This window comes from Brachyhypopomus gauderio, chromosome 7 (genome assembly GCF_052324685.1).
Source record: "Brachyhypopomus gauderio isolate BG-103 chromosome 7, BGAUD_0.2, whole genome shotgun sequence".
In the NCBI taxonomy this organism is placed as follows: Eukaryota; Metazoa; Chordata; class Actinopteri; order Gymnotiformes; family Hypopomidae; genus Brachyhypopomus; species Brachyhypopomus gauderio.
Genome location: NC_135217.1, coordinates 21,321,977 through 21,338,588, shown reverse-complemented (window position 1 = coordinate 21,338,588; position 16,612 = coordinate 21,321,977). Strand labels below are relative to the sequence as shown.

The 16,612-nt window shown below is 45.1% G+C and overlaps 1 protein-coding gene and 1 long non-coding RNA gene across 2 annotated transcripts in view; one reads left to right on the top strand and one right to left on the bottom strand.

Annotated features, from left to right (window-relative positions):
• The window catches only part of thsd7ab (thrombospondin, type I, domain containing 7Ab), a 70,042-nt gene that overhangs the window by 26,301 nt on the left and 27,129 nt on the right, over nucleotides 1–16,612 (top strand). Inside the window, exons 3-8 of the mRNA XM_077012551.1 lie at nucleotides 2,180–2,428; nucleotides 4,421–4,602; nucleotides 8,170–8,325; nucleotides 9,270–9,473; nucleotides 12,993–13,187; nucleotides 16,083–16,338. Coding sequence (XP_076868666.1) covers nucleotides 2,180–2,428; nucleotides 4,421–4,602; nucleotides 8,170–8,325; nucleotides 9,270–9,473; nucleotides 12,993–13,187; nucleotides 16,083–16,338 — 1,242 coding nt within the window. The remainder of the gene's footprint in view (nucleotides 1–2,179; nucleotides 2,429–4,420; nucleotides 4,603–8,169; nucleotides 8,326–9,269; nucleotides 9,474–12,992; nucleotides 13,188–16,082; nucleotides 16,339–16,612) is intronic.
• Nucleotides 8,471–16,612, bottom strand: part of LOC143519274 (uncharacterized) — a 10,974-nt gene continuing 2,832 nt past the window's right edge. The window contains exons 2-4 of the long non-coding RNA XR_013132390.1: nucleotides 9,335–9,456; nucleotides 9,080–9,221; nucleotides 8,471–8,861 (exon numbers count right to left, since the gene is read on the bottom strand). This is a non-coding gene — a long non-coding RNA (uncharacterized LOC143519274). The remainder of the gene's footprint in view (nucleotides 8,862–9,079; nucleotides 9,222–9,334; nucleotides 9,457–16,612) is intronic.

Sequence of the window (16,612 nt, the reverse complement as noted above, 5' to 3'; positions counted from 1 at the left end):
TCTGTTCTACACTGTACTCATGACATTTCTATTCACACCCAACTTCCCGAGGTAATTGAAATCTTAGCCAGTACTATTTAAAAAAAGAACATAAAAGATCTTATTCTTCAGCCTAATGCCAGTCATCAGAAACGGCTAATGACTAACATGAGGCAGATGAATTGTTTTTATTTGTTTTTTATAGATGGCCATTACTACAGAGTGTTTGGAAAATGTCCTGTTTATAAGGAACAAGAACTGTGGAAAGAGATGTGTTGAACCAAAGTGACGACACTTAAAGCTTTAAGCTGTGCCATCCACATACCAGCGTATATAAACCCAGACTGCACTGTGTTCTGTTTTACAGGTAGCATTCCCACATGCCCTAGTAAAGCCTTTACTACAGGTAGACCTCAGTGCTGGTCCCTCAAACTATGCTGTCTGGACATCAACAAAACAGTGCGCCAAATTGGTCTTTTACAGCCAGAGAAATTTGTTTTTGATTGTCACAGTTTAAATCGAGTAAAAGCCATAAAGGATTTTTTTATATGTCCAGGTTACACTTAATACCAGGAGATGTACTGAAATATGTTTTTTTATCTGCAGTACTGCATAAGACGTACACATATTGACATCCAGTTTCCTATTTTACATCACTGAATTCTTCATTTAGATTATGGAAGCAGTGTTATCAGGCCTCACTATAATATAACAGCTAAGTAGCTACACCAGTTACATGGTACGCTACCAAGTATGTCATTTTCATACTGCAGCCATGTACAAAATGTACAGAATATATCCAATAATTTATCCAATAAGTTTATATATATTTCAGCATGATATCTTGAAAACAGCCATTAGTCGGCTCACGCGCTCCCAGAAGCTTACATTTTAATCTTTGACTTGTTTATTTCTGCCTCTGAAATATTCATAGTTGTTTGCCACTTGTAAAAAGTGGAACAGGCTTTGCTCTGAAGCGGTTGGTGCGACTCTTGCCAGTAGTCCTGCCAAACACCTTTGATGTGCTTCGCTGCGTCGGCTCGTTTTCTTTCAGGTTCGGTATCGATTCAGCACGCATCACTCAACAGTGTGGCGTCATATCTAATGAACAAATATCTAAACTATAATTGGCACATGCGCGTTTTTAACTTATTTGTATGATTTCATTTTTTTTTCATCATGTATTTCATCTTTTTGCATGGATTTTATAGCACGTGGTAGATATGGTATGGTAACAGGTAGAATATGGTAACAGGTAAAATACGGTAACAGGTAGAATATGGTGGCAAAAGGTTCACCGCGTCTTTATTTATTTCTTTCTTTGCATGTTTACTGGTCCGCTGCACAGAGAATCGCCATCAATTCTCGGATGTTTCAAGGGCAGATGCTTGTTGAAACTGATGCTTGCATTTATTTTCAATTCTCAATTTATTCTGCCCACATCATAGAAAATGAATGTTTGTTTGAGAGAAAAAACTTTCCTAATACTCACTATGCTAAGCTTCCTTTTAATCCATGTTAGGCCTATATTTAACGTCACATTAATGTGACTTATTTTGCTTCTTGTTGCTGGAATGCAGCGATGGCCAATCACGGGCTATTGTTACCAGTATCCGACCCAGTTTAATACGGTATATGGGATGGCTGGCCCACGGTACCCACGGAGGTGCTAAATGAAGCTCCAGCGAAATACGCACAGGCCGTAATTAACTCTAATTGCTTGTCAACGGCTTTACCTTCGAGACTGAGACAAAGAGAAAATGCTTCTTTTTTTTACTTTTATGCATCAAATTACTGGCCACTGAAAGGTCTTTAGAAGCTCACGGAATTATTACCGGCAAAAAGTACTTCTGGTAACATGAACATACTGATTATGGTTAGTAGTTTTGACATTACGACCGGTTAACTGTTATGGTGTTAGTACGAAAGTGGAAGTTGAAGAGCCACGTTATTAGAATTAGAAGTGATAATTTAACATTTTTTATTAGCGTCATGTCAAATTATTCTCAACCCCAGCATCACTTAATTCGAAACAAAAAAATATATAAATCTAGTTTAAAATCGTGCAGCACAAACGTCTGAAACATCACGAGGATAAAAGATCTACATGCTGTTGTGGCCAAAACATAAAGACCATGAAGAATACGTAGAAATGTCCATAATTACCGACCTGAAAGCAAAACGTGAAATCTCGTTGCAGCCGCTGCCCCCACTGGGGCCTCCCAGACCTGCACCAGTCCTGCCTGATGCCCGCGGCCTGCGTGCTGAGCGAGTGGGCCGCGTGGGCTCCGTGCTCCAAGACCTGCGCTGAGCCCAGCACGCCCAAGGGCGCACGCACACGCCACAGGCAGATCCAACAGCTTCCTGTGGGCGGAGGCGCAGAGTGCCCCCTGCTGGAGGAGACTGAGCCCTGCGAGCCCCTCGGAGACGGCGTCCCACCCTGCACCACGTAAGTGCCCCCCCCACCCCCACCAGACGCCCGAGGAGGAGGAAGCTGAGTGATTGTGCTCATCAGTAGCCAAAATGTACAATCTGGGAGCGAGAATAATCTATTCTTGTTCTTAAAATTTTATACAATGTACATTTTTTATTACAGTGTTCAGTGTTCCATTCCATGTGCCCGTTCACATACTCCTCAAACTCCTGTTTCATAAGATATGACATTTGCTTTATATAGTAGGCTCATGATACTCACATGCATCACCAGTCATTCATCCATAGCCACCGGTTTCCATGGCAATGCTCTTAAAAGCACTAAATGCTCACACTAGTACAACGTGAGCACTAAACGCTCACACTAGTACAACGTGACATTTACAGCGTAGCCCCCCCACCCCAAAATCGTGTCGGTGTGCGGCAGCAGGTTAAAGTCAGGCCTCTTGCGCCGATACGCAACGCGTCATAAAACAGCCGTGCGGCATTGGGACACCCGGACAAGCACGACGAGTCTCGAGCAGGCGTCTCGCCCACAGCGGGTACCAGTTGACCCTCGGCTGGCCACCGTGCACCGGGCACAGGAGAGAGAGATGGAGAGAACATATGGTAGCAGGGAGGAGGTGAGAGTCTTGGGCCAGGGCCCAGACGAAAAGCACTGGTCTCAGGGGGAGGGGGGGGGAGGTTTACGTCCCTCCTCTCATCTCACAGATGGCCCTGGGGGACAGAACGCCGCAGCCTCACAAATGGTTTGCCAGTAGCGACTCTAAACACGTTTCCTGCATTTCACTTACAGAATCTCACGAGCAGAGAAGCAGCTCCCCTCAGCAACCCCGTTTCCCCCTCAGACCGGCATCTCTAAGACAGGGTCAGCTTCATTAGCTGTGGTTTCCCCATCACTGGTCCCACGATGGCAGGAATACAATCTCCCTTGTTGGCATGAGCGTGAAATGCCTGACGGGCATTCTGTGTTCTAAAAAGCTTTTGTAAATTTGAGTGATCAGCAAACATTTATTACTGCTCCAAAGCGCTGACATGGTCACTGCTGAATAAGAACTAGTAGGAACAGGTAGCACAAATACACTCTGCTAACTCCTTGATGCTAAATGGTTCCTTATTAATGCCTTTAGCATTTGTGGGTGGACCTTTAATGTCTACTACTCAGAGCCTAAATGGAAAAATGGGTCAGGCTGACTAATGTGTTGGTACGCTGCTATGAATGCAAAGGAACAGGAAAAGGACACCAGCACTCTCCTCTAGTGCTGAACAGCAGCCAAGAAATAATAATAGCCAATAGCTTTATAACCAATTAGCAGTGCTGCATAATAGCATAGAGAAAATCAGGGATGACCTGCACAGAGGACACCAGTGAGAAAAACGCTACTCAACCCCTTTGAAACTGTAAATTCTACAATGAATGGCTCCTGACATGTTTTATGAACCGCTAGCAAATGACCTATTGAAAGATGTGAAATTGCAGTAGAAACGTACTGTGTAAATAACAGCTGATTCAGCCTACAGTGAATCTAAGTAAGTTTTTAACCTTGCTAGATTAGTTTAGCCAGCATAAGATCTGCGCTGAGGTTATTGGATTAGCTATACCTGCAAGCTCCCTGTCTTCAATACCTCCCACATACTCATGGGTTCATCTGTGGTGGTGTTCTTGTTTCACACATCTGTGCCACATTTTCCAACAGCCTTTTTCATGATGGGTCTTGGGTTCGTTGTATGAACATAACAATGCATGAGATGCTTTATAATTTATATGTATATTAAAACTAGGTGATGGTAACACCAAAATTGTGGGTTTGATTCCCAAGCATCACATGTACTGTCACACTGATACAAGTTGCTTTGGATACGAGTGTCTGTCAAAAGCTATAAATATAGACTGTCTTCAGAATTATTATTGCTACTTAGTTAGTCCACTGCATTTATATGAAATGTGATATGTCAATGTAACATGTCAGAAACATTTTGGGGGGTTTTTGTCACATGACCCCAACAGCTACACCTGGAGGACCACAGAGTGGGGTGAGTGTCGCGTGGACGTGTTGCTAAGCCAGCAGGACCGGCGCCGTGGCAACCAGACAGGCTTGTGTGGGGGTGGCCTGCAAGTGAGAGAGGTGTTCTGTCTCCAGGCAAGCGTGGAACTGCCCTCCGACCCGAGCAGTAACCAAGACCAGTCAGGTACAAAGCCACGCCTCCAGGTCCCTACACGAGTCAAGGACAAAGCCACGCCTCCAGGTCCCTACACGAGTCAGGGACAAAGCCACGCCTTCAGGTCCCTACATGAGTCAGGGACAAAGCCACGCCTCCAGGTCTCAATGTGCTCAGTCTGGATGTGAAAGATGGTTTATAATATGCACATCACTATGAATCGTTAGGAGTGATATTCTCACATCTCACATTTGCAATGTTGACATTATTTATAAATATGACGTATATATGATATGTATGTATTATCACATCTCATATACTGTATAAGATATTATTTTATAATGGCTATGTGATATGTGCACATAGAGTTTGCACTGCCCCACTTGGTTATCTTAAATCAGTGGAGGATGAATTAATATTAATGTGAATTATACACAAATAGGAACAGTGCAGAACAATTAAGTTATTGCTTTTCTTGTTTATGATATGTCATTTACCACAAAGTAGTGCAATGCATCCAGAGGAGGTGTGTTTCTGGCAGACGTAAATTGGAGCGCTTAGCTCTGCGGGGATTTATTCCTGGCTTTCTTAGAGAATAAGGCTCTGAGCACACCAAATGAGCACCATCGGTGCCCATCCACCCACTCACGTGAATAGGAAATCACACATTTTCATACAGATTGCATCAGCACTTCCCTACATACGGCCACCTTTTAGTGGCACGCTTTCTAGAAAAAGACCTCATTTTTGTCTCCATCCGTACCTCTCTTCCTCCCTCTATCACTCTTTACATTTCTCTCTATCACTCCTTCCTTACCTTTCCTCCTCTCTCTGTCTCTTCTGCATTTCATTATCCTTTCTTATTCCAATCTTGTCCGCCTCCTCGTTTCCCTACTTCTCCTCTCTTTCCCTTTTTTTTCTATCCCTTTTTCCCGCTCTCCTTCCATCTGTATCTCCCTCTCCCCTGCCTGTCTTTTCTGCTCCTCACACACACACCCACAGAAAGCGCGCGGAGAGACCTATCAGGACGCTCCCTTGTTGTTACATTAGAGCTGGCGCGCCTTAAAGGCGGAAGCGTGCGTGTAATCACTGCAGAAAAGATCTCCGCCGCGGGGATCACCGGCCGCTATTGGTTGGAAGAGGCTTGGTTGTGTTTGGTACTAGTTGGCTGTGTGTATGCATGCGGGGGGGAGGGGGGTGACTTATCGACATGGTGCAGGGGTCCTGACTCTATCACGGTAAGCAGAACTGGCAGGGAGCAGGGGAGTTGGACTCGGGGAGACTGTGCCAGGATGTGCTGTTAAGTATATTCTACCAGCCTCAAAGGAGCAGGGGCAGCCGTCCGATGGAGCGAGCGACTTGCCTGAATGGGAATGACATGCAGGAGCTTGTTGCCTCACGGGCACTGGACAGGAAGTAATGACAGTGCTGTGCTCTTCCCTCAAGAGCCCTCACACTGCTGAAGGAAGTGGGGGGAGGGGCGGGGGAGGCTTCTTCCTGCTAGCATTTTAGAACCATTCAAAGATATTGGGGTGTGACATTATATTACCAGTGGAGATCCCAAGCTGGATTTTATGTAACTTTAAATATGTGAACCCCGATAATAAGGACTTTAAATGTCCTCAAACAAAGATTTTAACCCATGACAGAGCAATTGTACATGGTCGGTTTGTCCTACATGGCCCTGTGAGATTCTTGTTAACAGAGTGTGTATTGCTCATAGCCATGATTCTCCACAGTAGTTCCTACACTAGTTGTGTTTGCTAGCACTAGATCTGCTTGGGTGCAGCGAGGAGCCTTATGCAGGTAAAGTAGAGCAAACCCCTTCAATCACATCTTATAGTACCCACAATCCTCCCTGGGCCACAATCCCCTCCATGGGCCACTCAGATGTTAACTGTTCAGCCAATGAATCAGTTTTTATTAATTAAGAGGTGTACCAGTTGATGTAGAAATGTGCATATAAGCCCCTTCTCTGACCAGCGATGGCCTCTGTAATAATCTATGAAAGACTGGAGCTGGTTTGCGCTCAACCTCAGGGCACAAGATATCTATCGAAAAAAGCATGAAATTATCATTCACTGGGTTGCCACATTGTGAAGATTTAGTTAGATTTTTATTATTTGTCAGTTAAATAAATGTATCTTTTTTTCAGTTCTTTTCCTCTGCGATTTGTACAACTTCTAACTGATTATTGATTGGCCCGTTGATTTATTGTTTAGTCGGTTACTGAGAGGTTTATAGGCTCATACCCTCCACCCTTAAAAGGTTTTCTTTTAAATCACTTATAGCAAGGGCACTATACCTTTCATTGGGCTGTAGTGTGTTCAGTTTGTGCAGATGCACAATTGTTCCTTTGCCAGCATATCTGCTGCTAAATCAGGAACTCTCCCTGCCTTGTTGGGTAAGTCTGAGTGAGGCAGTGCTGAATGTAATTAGTTCTCCACAGACTGTCACTGGGCGATATTCAAGTGTGTAAGAATGATCAGACACGTCAGATAAGACAGCCCCACACAACGTGTGTCTGATTCGTTGCATATTATTGCCAGTTGCTGTGTATGCACCTGTATCCCTTCTTGGTTACATATTTGAAGCTCTTACACTGCTTTAGTATTGCCCTCACGTTCACTGTCATAGCTCACTGTAATTAGTAGAACTGCTTTTTAACCGTCACAGAGTAGGTTAGGCCAGTGTTGGACCAGTGTTGTGGTTTGAAGGCCTGCTTTAAGCAGAATTAACACTACTGGCTTTTGTATAGAAAGCTTTGTTGGTACAGTTGCCCTCAGCCAGTGTGTTCGGTGTGTGTGATTATTCACACAGTTCCAGAGCATTGATTATACACTCAGTGTGTAGGGGGAGTCTAGACCATCTGGCAGGGTAAACACGTACAACGTGTGAAGTGCTATGTTAATTTAGCGTTTGATAAGTCAGTTGCCGTGCTGTGTGTGTGTTGGTTATAACTTTTGGCTCCATTAATTTCAGGAATGTACAGAGACAAAGCAATTAGCGTACGTTGTTGCATTGAACATCCTTTTCCCCATTGACTTAGATTTCCATAATTTTGTTATTTCAGGAGATTGTGTGATAGACACTGCCTCAGAGAATCTAGCAGCTGCTGATTCTGAACCTGGTCTGGCGGAGGACACGTATTTGGAACGAGTTGCTCCCGAGGGCGGACGCATTTCTTGCGCTTGTCAGCATGGCAGTGTTTGGTCTGCCGGAAGGAGGGGCTGCCATTTGAAGTCTGCCTGTCCTCTGCTCAGTGAAGAGGCTTCTCAATCAGGCCCATTAGCAGAGAAAACCTTCTGTTGTACATTTGTGGATGGCACAGAGTTTTCCACTGTTCGTGCAAAAAAAAAAAGAGTGTGTTGTTCTTATACCCACTGATGAATGTGTCTTGCTGCTTGCTCTCTCTGCTGTGGTGTAGTAAGGAACAGATGCTAGCCCTTCTGAGCTGTGAAAGAGATTAATACAGACGCACACTGCACTCGTAGCCTTTGTAGCTGTAATCATTCAACATGTTTCATCTCAATGTCCATCGGTGATTGTGGTATAATGGAATGTGTGTGTGTGTGTATGTGTGTTTTTTCCCTTTAGCATTGCAGCCTGTGGATAGGCAGCTGTGTGCAGGGCCGGTACCGAGTACCAGCCAGCTGTGTCACCTCTCATGCCCCATCGAGTGTGAGGTCTCTCCCTGGGGAGTCTGGGGCCCCTGCACCTTTGAAAACTGCAATGACCAAACAGTAAGGAAAGGTACAGCTTCACCCTCCGCACACAGTCACCACACACTTCACACGTTGCTTGGACCTGCACTCACAGACAGATTCTTTAATGACATTGGACTATATTGACATGCACAGTTTGTCAGCCACAGTCTGCTCAATGTTCTCCGGTTCCTGACTACAAGCCCAGTGCTGAACGGGTGTTATTTAGATCCTAGACCATTGTTAATACAGCAGTGATAAGAACATGGGCGTGATATGGAAGAAGGTGTTGTGCTGTATGAATACAGTTTATTGACATGGCATTTTCAGTAGCAGTGATGACTGAACTTTAAAGACAGGTAAAAGATATCTTCCCTGCTTTATACTTAATCATCAAAGCATAGTTGAACACACTCAGCTGTTTATAAGGTGACTGACATGAGGATTGTCTTGGCTGCTACTGCAAGGTGCTGTCAAAACATTGGTGTGTTTTGCCTAATGAGCCATCTTCACATTCTCCAGGAACACAGAAAAGTTCAAAGCAGTGCACTTCCTGATATTCTTCTATGTATCATCTTTAGCACTCTGGAGGATAGTGATTGCGGTTATTAATATTCATACTTTCCTTTGGTGTACCAATCAGTGTTTCATATTTTCATTTCGCATACCCTTATTCGCATTATTTAAATGAGCGATGTCATGCTTAATGTTAAAAAGCAACCAGAAGGAATCCAAAGAAATGGAGCGCAATGAAAACACTTAAAATAAATAAATAAACGAACACTTCATGGCCAATCCTTTACCTGTGCTGACAGCTGATTTCTCCCATAATGAGGCTAAATGTGAAGGTTCCTCATAACCTGGTGAGATTAAGGACAAACACCTGTGCCCGACTTTGGAATGATCTTCACATCCTGACAGTCCATCTCTGAAGCTAAAGCCAACCTGTCAAAAGATTCAATATCATGCATATTCTATGTGCATTGGATCCAGGATTCAAATTTCGACGGCGGAAGATCACAAACTACCCGACGGGCGGAGAGGGCAGTTGTCCTCACCTGGTGGAGGCTGTTCCGTGTGACGATCCCAGCTGCGTCACATGGAGGCTGCTCGGACTGGAGGAGTGTGTCCCGGATGGGGACATGGACTGTGGACCCGGAACCCAGCTACCACAGGTCCTCTGCATTAACAACAATGGTGAGATGCGTTTTCAGAACACCAAATGTCATTTGCAGATCTGTCCTATCACATGTCCCATCATATGTCATGTATCATTCCTACCGTGCACTGAAACCTGTTCAGATGTCTGTTTTGAAGACATCTGTTTGGTTTCTTACAACCCACACAGCAATAGAAAACATACAGCCAAAGCAGCCCAAAGTCTGACTGCATGTTCCAGAACGAGATAACAATGATGGGTGTCTTTAACTGATATCGGACGGTTCTGGTAATAAATCAAACTTGATGAAACACATGATAACATAGTGAATTAACCTTCATCAAATGAGATCTGACTGCATGAGAAATGACGTTCATTCACTATCTCCAAAGATGCTGTCCTTTTCTCCTGGATGTCCACAGAAGAGTTTTGTTTTGGTGTCAGCATTGAATTCAAGGCATTTAATTGGAGGCAGAATCAAAACTGCGTGGTCATTGTGAGGTCATGTAGCTGTGGCCACTGTAAGGTCATTAAGCTATGGCCATTGTGAGGTCATGTTGCTGTGGCCACTGTGAGGTCGTGCATCTGTGACCATTGTGAGGTCATGAAGCCATGTCCACTGTGAGGTCTTGCAGCTGTGGCCACTGTGAGGTCTTACAGCTGTGACCACTGTGAGGTCATGCAGCTGTGGCCACTGTGAGGTTGTGTAACTGTGTCCCCTGTGAGGTCGTGTTGCTGTGGCTACTGTGAACTCATGCAGCTGTGGCCACTGTGAGGTCATGTTGCTGTGGCCACTGTGAGGTTGTGCAGCTGTGGCCACTGTGAGGTTGTGTAGCCATGTCCACTAAGAGGTTGTGTTGCTGTGGCCACTGTGAAGTCATGCAGCTGTGATCATTGTGAGGTCATGAAGCCATGTCCACTGTGAGGTCTGGCAGCTGTGGCCACTGTGAGGTCGTGCAGCTGTGGCCACTGTGAGGTCATGCAGCTGTGGCCACTGTGAGGTTGTGTAACCGTGTCCACTGTGAGGTCGAGTTGCTGTGTCCACTGTGAACTCATGCAGCTGTGGCCACTGTGAGGTCGTGTTGCTGTGGCCACTGTGAGGTTGTGCAGCTGTGGCCACTGTGAGGTGGTGTAATCGTGTCCACTGTGAGGTCATGTTGCTGTGGCCACTGTGAAGTCATGCAGCTGTGGCCACTGTGAGGTCATGTTGCTATGGCCACTGTGAAGTTGTGTAGCCATGTCCACTGTGAGGTTGTGCAGCTGTGGCCACTGTGAGGTTGTGTAGCCATGTCCACTGTGAGGTTGTGTAACCATGTCCACTGTGAGGTCATGTTGCTATGGCCACTGTGAAGTCATGCAGCTGTGGCCACTGTGAGGTTGTGCAGCTGTGGCCAATGTGAGGTTGTGTAACCATGTCTGCTGTGAGGTCGTGTTGCTGTGACCACTGTGAGGTCATGTTGCTGTGGCCACTGTGAGGTTGTGTTGCTGTGGCCACTGTGAGGTCATGCAGCTGTGGCCATTGTGAGATTGTGTAGTTGTGTAGTTTGAGGAAGGTGTTCTAAGCTAAGGTCATATATATGTGTGAAACTCAGAAAACACTAATTTCTCATCTTGCCTACAGAATGGATTTTTCCCCTTAACTATGTCACACTGCATAGGGACCAGTGAGTTGTGTTGAGAAGTGCTCATCAGACCTGCTAAAGGTTTCCATCAGATCTCTACCTTTGCTTTTTTTTTAGCTCTGTCCTTATCTTCTGTGTATGCTCATCTTTCTGTCTCTTTGTGTATATCTTTCTTTCTCTCTCTCTCTCTCTCTCTCTCTCTCTCTCTCTCTACCTCTTCCTCTCCCTCACACACTCACAAACACACACACACACACGCATATTGGCTCTCAGTACACTCACTTAAGTTTAACATGTCTCGGGAGACTCTCTCAAAAGCCTTGTACACTCTTAAAACGTTACCGAACCGTCAAGGAACATTTCTGTCTGGCACTAAAAGGGTTTTTTAAACCCTGCACCAAAAGTGCACGCTTTTATATCACTGTATCATCGTAAAACAAGTCACACTTTCTTAGTTATGAATACTCTAGAATTGCCACACTGTTCAAACCTGCCAGCTTTTTGCCTCATTCTTCTGTTTCTTCGAGTTTCCCTAATGGGATTCAGACCCAGACTTGTGGTGATGGAAGTCTGTTTACTACTGTGCCGCCGTCATGCCTAATTTCTTAGCTCATTCATTTGCTCTTTTTTATCTTTTTTAAGGAGGTGGGGCATGTTTTTTTTTTCAGGGGACAGGCATTTATTGAGAACGCAAAAATGGGCATGCTACACTGCACCAATTGATATGGTTACCTCGCCGTCATCGATAGGAAAAGCTTTGCCACAGTCTTCCTTACTTTGATTTTTTGAGTGGCTTTTGTACTCAGAGCATGACTTGGCTACTTTTGTCTCATTTGTCTTTTTCTAATTTTGTCTTTCTCTCCCTTTGATTCAGTGTTCAAATCGAGACAGTAGTATGCATTACCTTTACATGGAGAGGAGATGAGAAAATCAAGCTTTGGATTTTTTTCTGGGGGGGGGGGTGTTTTGCACATAAAATTGATGTAAAATGGCGTTTAGCATACTAATGCTTTAGATGTGTTGAAAGCAAGCATGCATGATGTGTACAGAGGCAGTACTGTACAGATCATGAATTCCAAATGTGTAAGTGTGCATTTTTCTGCAACCCATGGAAGCTTCCAGTCTATGCCTTCCTTTATTTTTAGACTCTGATTAAGAATGTAATTCACACCACCACATACAGATGTAGGCGGATGTTCTGCGTGGATTCACTCTGGATTTAGCTCGGTTTGACAGCGACGTGCTTCTCGCGCTGTGTTTTTACCACACCTAACACGAGCGTTGAGATGGCGCTTTGAGCTTTGGTGTCTGGGACGGCTGGCTTCTCTCTGCCACCTGTGTGTAGGAGGTGAAATGCTTCTCTTGCTTTCATTCCGGGCCTAACGCCGTGTGCACTACGAGGATGGTGCTTCCTGTAGCGATGCTGCGTCCCGGCCCATGACCCAGCATACATCCTTGTTTGGTATTTGCCGCTCCGTTTACATAGAGAGAGAGACGGGAACTTCACAAAACCGAACCTGTCCCAAGCCGAGAGGCGACGAGCCCAGCGGCTCACAGGGGGCCCTTTCCTAGTTGTGGATACAAACTTCGCAATTAGTGCTGTCAATTCCAGGTGCCGCGATTAAAAGTCCTCACCAGGATTTTGCTCAGGCTTCCTGGATTGTGTTGATTCCACTAATTTTACCTGGATTGCTAATTAGAAAATCTAGCAAGCTTGAGCAAAATCCTGGTGCGGACTTTTAATCGCGGCACCTGGAATTGACAGCACTATTCACAATACCTTCAGATCCAGAAACAATGTTTAGCTCACCGCATTACTGATGACTCCTGGCAGACTATTCCAAATTAGGCTTGTAGCATCTGCCATTGTTGTGGGGAACCTCACCCGACTACTAACCAGTTACTGTTCTTATCTCCGTGTTGCTCTGTGTGCAGGTATGGAGGTGAGCAGAGAGCTGTGTGATGAGGCTGGCGTTCCTGACGCTGTGCCCTGCGTGGTCCCCTGCCCTAAAGATTGTGTCCTTAGCCCCTGGACGCCATGGTCCACCTGTTCCCAGACCTGCTCAAGCAAAACAGCAGAGGGCAAGCAGATGAGGACCAGGGCCATCCTGGCCTACAGCGCAGGAGAAGGTAACTGCAAAGCCAGCACTGTGTAATTTGCAACTGCGATTTAGTCTGTAGGTTCTGGTTTTTATCCACATGCATCATGTGCCTTGTCACCTGTAATGGCCTTACGTTCTCAAGTTGTTGTTCTGCAGTTCTGGAGTTTTAAAATGCAGTACTTTTTTCCTCACAGTGACCTCTCAGGTACTGGCATGGATAACAATTGTAGAGGTTAAAATGTATCAGGTCAGACTACTCACAGTTTCAAAACTTTTATGACCCATCATAGGATTTTACAACATAGACTAATTTAACCATCTAACAAAGCCCCTTCTTTATCGAAATCTCTAAGAACCACTGTCTGAAGTCACGCTACAACCATAGCACACTACTGTATAGACTACAACCACCACCGATGTTAGATCTCAGGCTTGAATGGGTTTGTTTAAGGAAAAATTTCCATAAATGTGCCCTTGTGAGCAGGCCCGTTGACAGTGTTGCTGGGGCCCGGGACAAGAAAGATTCATGTGACCCCCCCCCCCCCCCCCCCCCCCCCCCCAGCGCCAGCGGCACGAGGGTTCGCGCGAAAATGACGTAATCGCAGTGGCTCCGCCCATGCGCGAGGGCCTCTCGAATTTTGTAACTTCGCGCGTGCCGCGCTTCAGCGCAATGAACAAAGTCATGTTTGTAGGGTTCATACACCTTTATAAAGTGGAATTAAAGCACGTGTACGTCACTTTAAAGGTCCATTTCAATATTTTCCAGCACGTTAAACTTCATTAAGTTAAATATTTATACATATACTCGAAATGATTCGAAATAATTCGCTTTTTATCACATTATTTAATGGTTGTTTATTTTCAAAACGCCCAATCTTAACGTCTTCACGAGAACTGTTCAGTCAGACAGCTATTTGTTGTGAAACGAAGTAGTTACAATTTCAAGCATTTTCAAGTACTTTACCCTAAATTCCAGCACTTTTCAAACCTGGAACACAATGCAACTTTAAAATTCGTCAGGTAAATGTTTTTCCTTTCTTTTCTGCGCTCCAGATTTCTGTATTTACTTTAACTATCCACCACTGTATTTCCCGCTGTTGGGCGGATACCGGCCGGCTACAGTCGGTGCTGGATCAAACCATTTTCCAGTGGGAGGCGGGGGTGTGTGCACTTAATGGAAAATATGCAGATAGGTAAAAAACATATATATTTGAGCCATTGAGCTTATTATGAGTACATAATTTTATATTAATGAAAGATTTCAAGATTATTTAAAAATTATAGACTTTAAATAAAAAATAAATTGCTGGGCTCTTTGATGGGCCCCCCTGGCCCTAGTGCCCGGGACAACAGACCCGGTTGTCCCCCCCTGTCGACGGGCCTGCTTGTGAGTTGCATCCCCATTCTGAAGACAAACATTACTCTCACCGTTATCGCAAGGTTATGCTGTCTGACTTCTACATACAGCCGGCGTCCACCTTGCCTTCTAACATAAGTGACAGATATTAAATGCAGTCATTCGGGCAGAAAGCCCTATATGCATTATGGATGTCTTTTGGATTAGATTTGAGTAAGTCAGCAGAGGACCTTAATTTATACAGCAAACATGGATTTGGATAATAAAAAAAAAGTAAAAATAACATGAGCATTGCCCTCTGGGTCACACCTGAGGTGCCGTAACACATCGCATCGGATCGGGACCTTGGGAACAGGCTAACCTTTTTCAGCTAAATTCTGAATGCAGCTAGAGACTAAAATGAAATCAATGCAGCCTTGACACCAAGCTAAACTAGCCAGAAGCTAGGCTATCAAAAACAGTCTGGCAAACTCTACACTTTTCTGTGCACTCTCACGGGAGCAGTGTTGAATATTTGTCCAGTAGACGCCTCTGTGATGAATCCCAACTTGCTGGGAACAAAACCAGGGGCAAATGTGAGCTAATCATGAACGAACTGTCACCAACTAGCTTTGTGACTGTTAGCTTGTCTGTCCTCCTGAGGGACTGAACCAGTGCTGTGCTCGATTTTTATATGTATAGTATTATGTATATGTATAAATGGGTATGTGTTCAGAGTTGGAGATACCCAACAATTCAAGTGTTCCAAATAAAAAATAGTGGACAGATGAATTTTTAGTCTGGTGACTCTGGATGCTGTCTAAGGATAAGGCTTTTTCTTATTATTATTTTGATCACGGTGCATCTTTGCATCAAACACCATATGGCTATAAAACTACAGAACAGCTCTAAAAAGTTGCCAGTCTATTACACCTAGTGTCCTTGCTTGGGGCAGCATTGCTGTTTTTCTCCAGCAATTCTGATGGTCGTGTTTGCAGCTTTCTGACAACACCGTGCCTCTTTAAACAGCCCAGTGCTCAGGGCTAAAGCATGCGGGTGTCAGAGAGGCACCTTCAGGAGCGCTGGTTACCAGCTTGACTCATGGGTGGAGTTTGCTCCTCATTATGGAGCTAGTCACCTCTCTCTGGATGGCCAGGGCACGAGTCACGTCACCCTCTGGGCCTCTACGTCCCCCAGGGAGCTTGGGAATGTCTGCAGTTATTTGGACATGCCCAGAGCCTTTTCAGATTTGCATTGCTGTCTGCCATGGATTGCCACTGAATGTGTCCACTCCGTCATTTAGAGAGGAACATGGAATAACCAGCCATGCCGCACTGACAGTAGATGTCTAAAAGTTCTTGATTACTCTAGATTTTTGTGCTTAATGCTCAGGCCCAACACAGTTTCAATTTCCATGTGATTCTGTCGCAAACTACATTGTCTTGCACCTTTTCTGTGATATAGTGCTAGAAACTGAGGTGCTAAATCCAGCAGTGCACTTGCTAGCAGGCTTTCAGATATGGTGAAAGACCTGCTAAAAGCTCATTCTAGTTGGACGGCTGACTCTAATATGGCATGTGCTCACAGGAGGAGCCAACTGTCCCAACGCCAGCGCCCTGCAGGAGGTGCGGACCTGCAACGGCCACGCCTGTGTGGTGTACCACTGGCAGACGGGCCCCTGGGGGCCGTGCACGGACGACCCCTCCCTGACCACGCTCAACTCCTCCGCTGCCGGCCCCCGCACTGCCCCTTCTGGCCTGGAGAAGCCTCCCTGCCCCACAGGCATGCAGAATCGCAAGGTCATCTGTGTCAAAGTCAATGTGGGCCAGGTCCCCCCCAAAAAGTAAGATGTCTTATTCAGTGTTTGGTTCAAAGTTTGAGTAATTGTACCATGATTTTTTTGTAGGCTTTTTGCCCATTGCATATTTGTTGACTGGATACAGCAGACCTCTTTGAAAAGGTTTGGGCCTAATGCCTTGGGAATGGCCAGCTGTTTACTAAGAGTCTCCCTTGTGCAATACCTTGCAGCTAGGGTTTGAATAAGAAAGACAGCTGACTTGGTAAGACACAGGCCATTTTTCATGTTTGTATGTATATTTAGCATGCAAAAAATTATG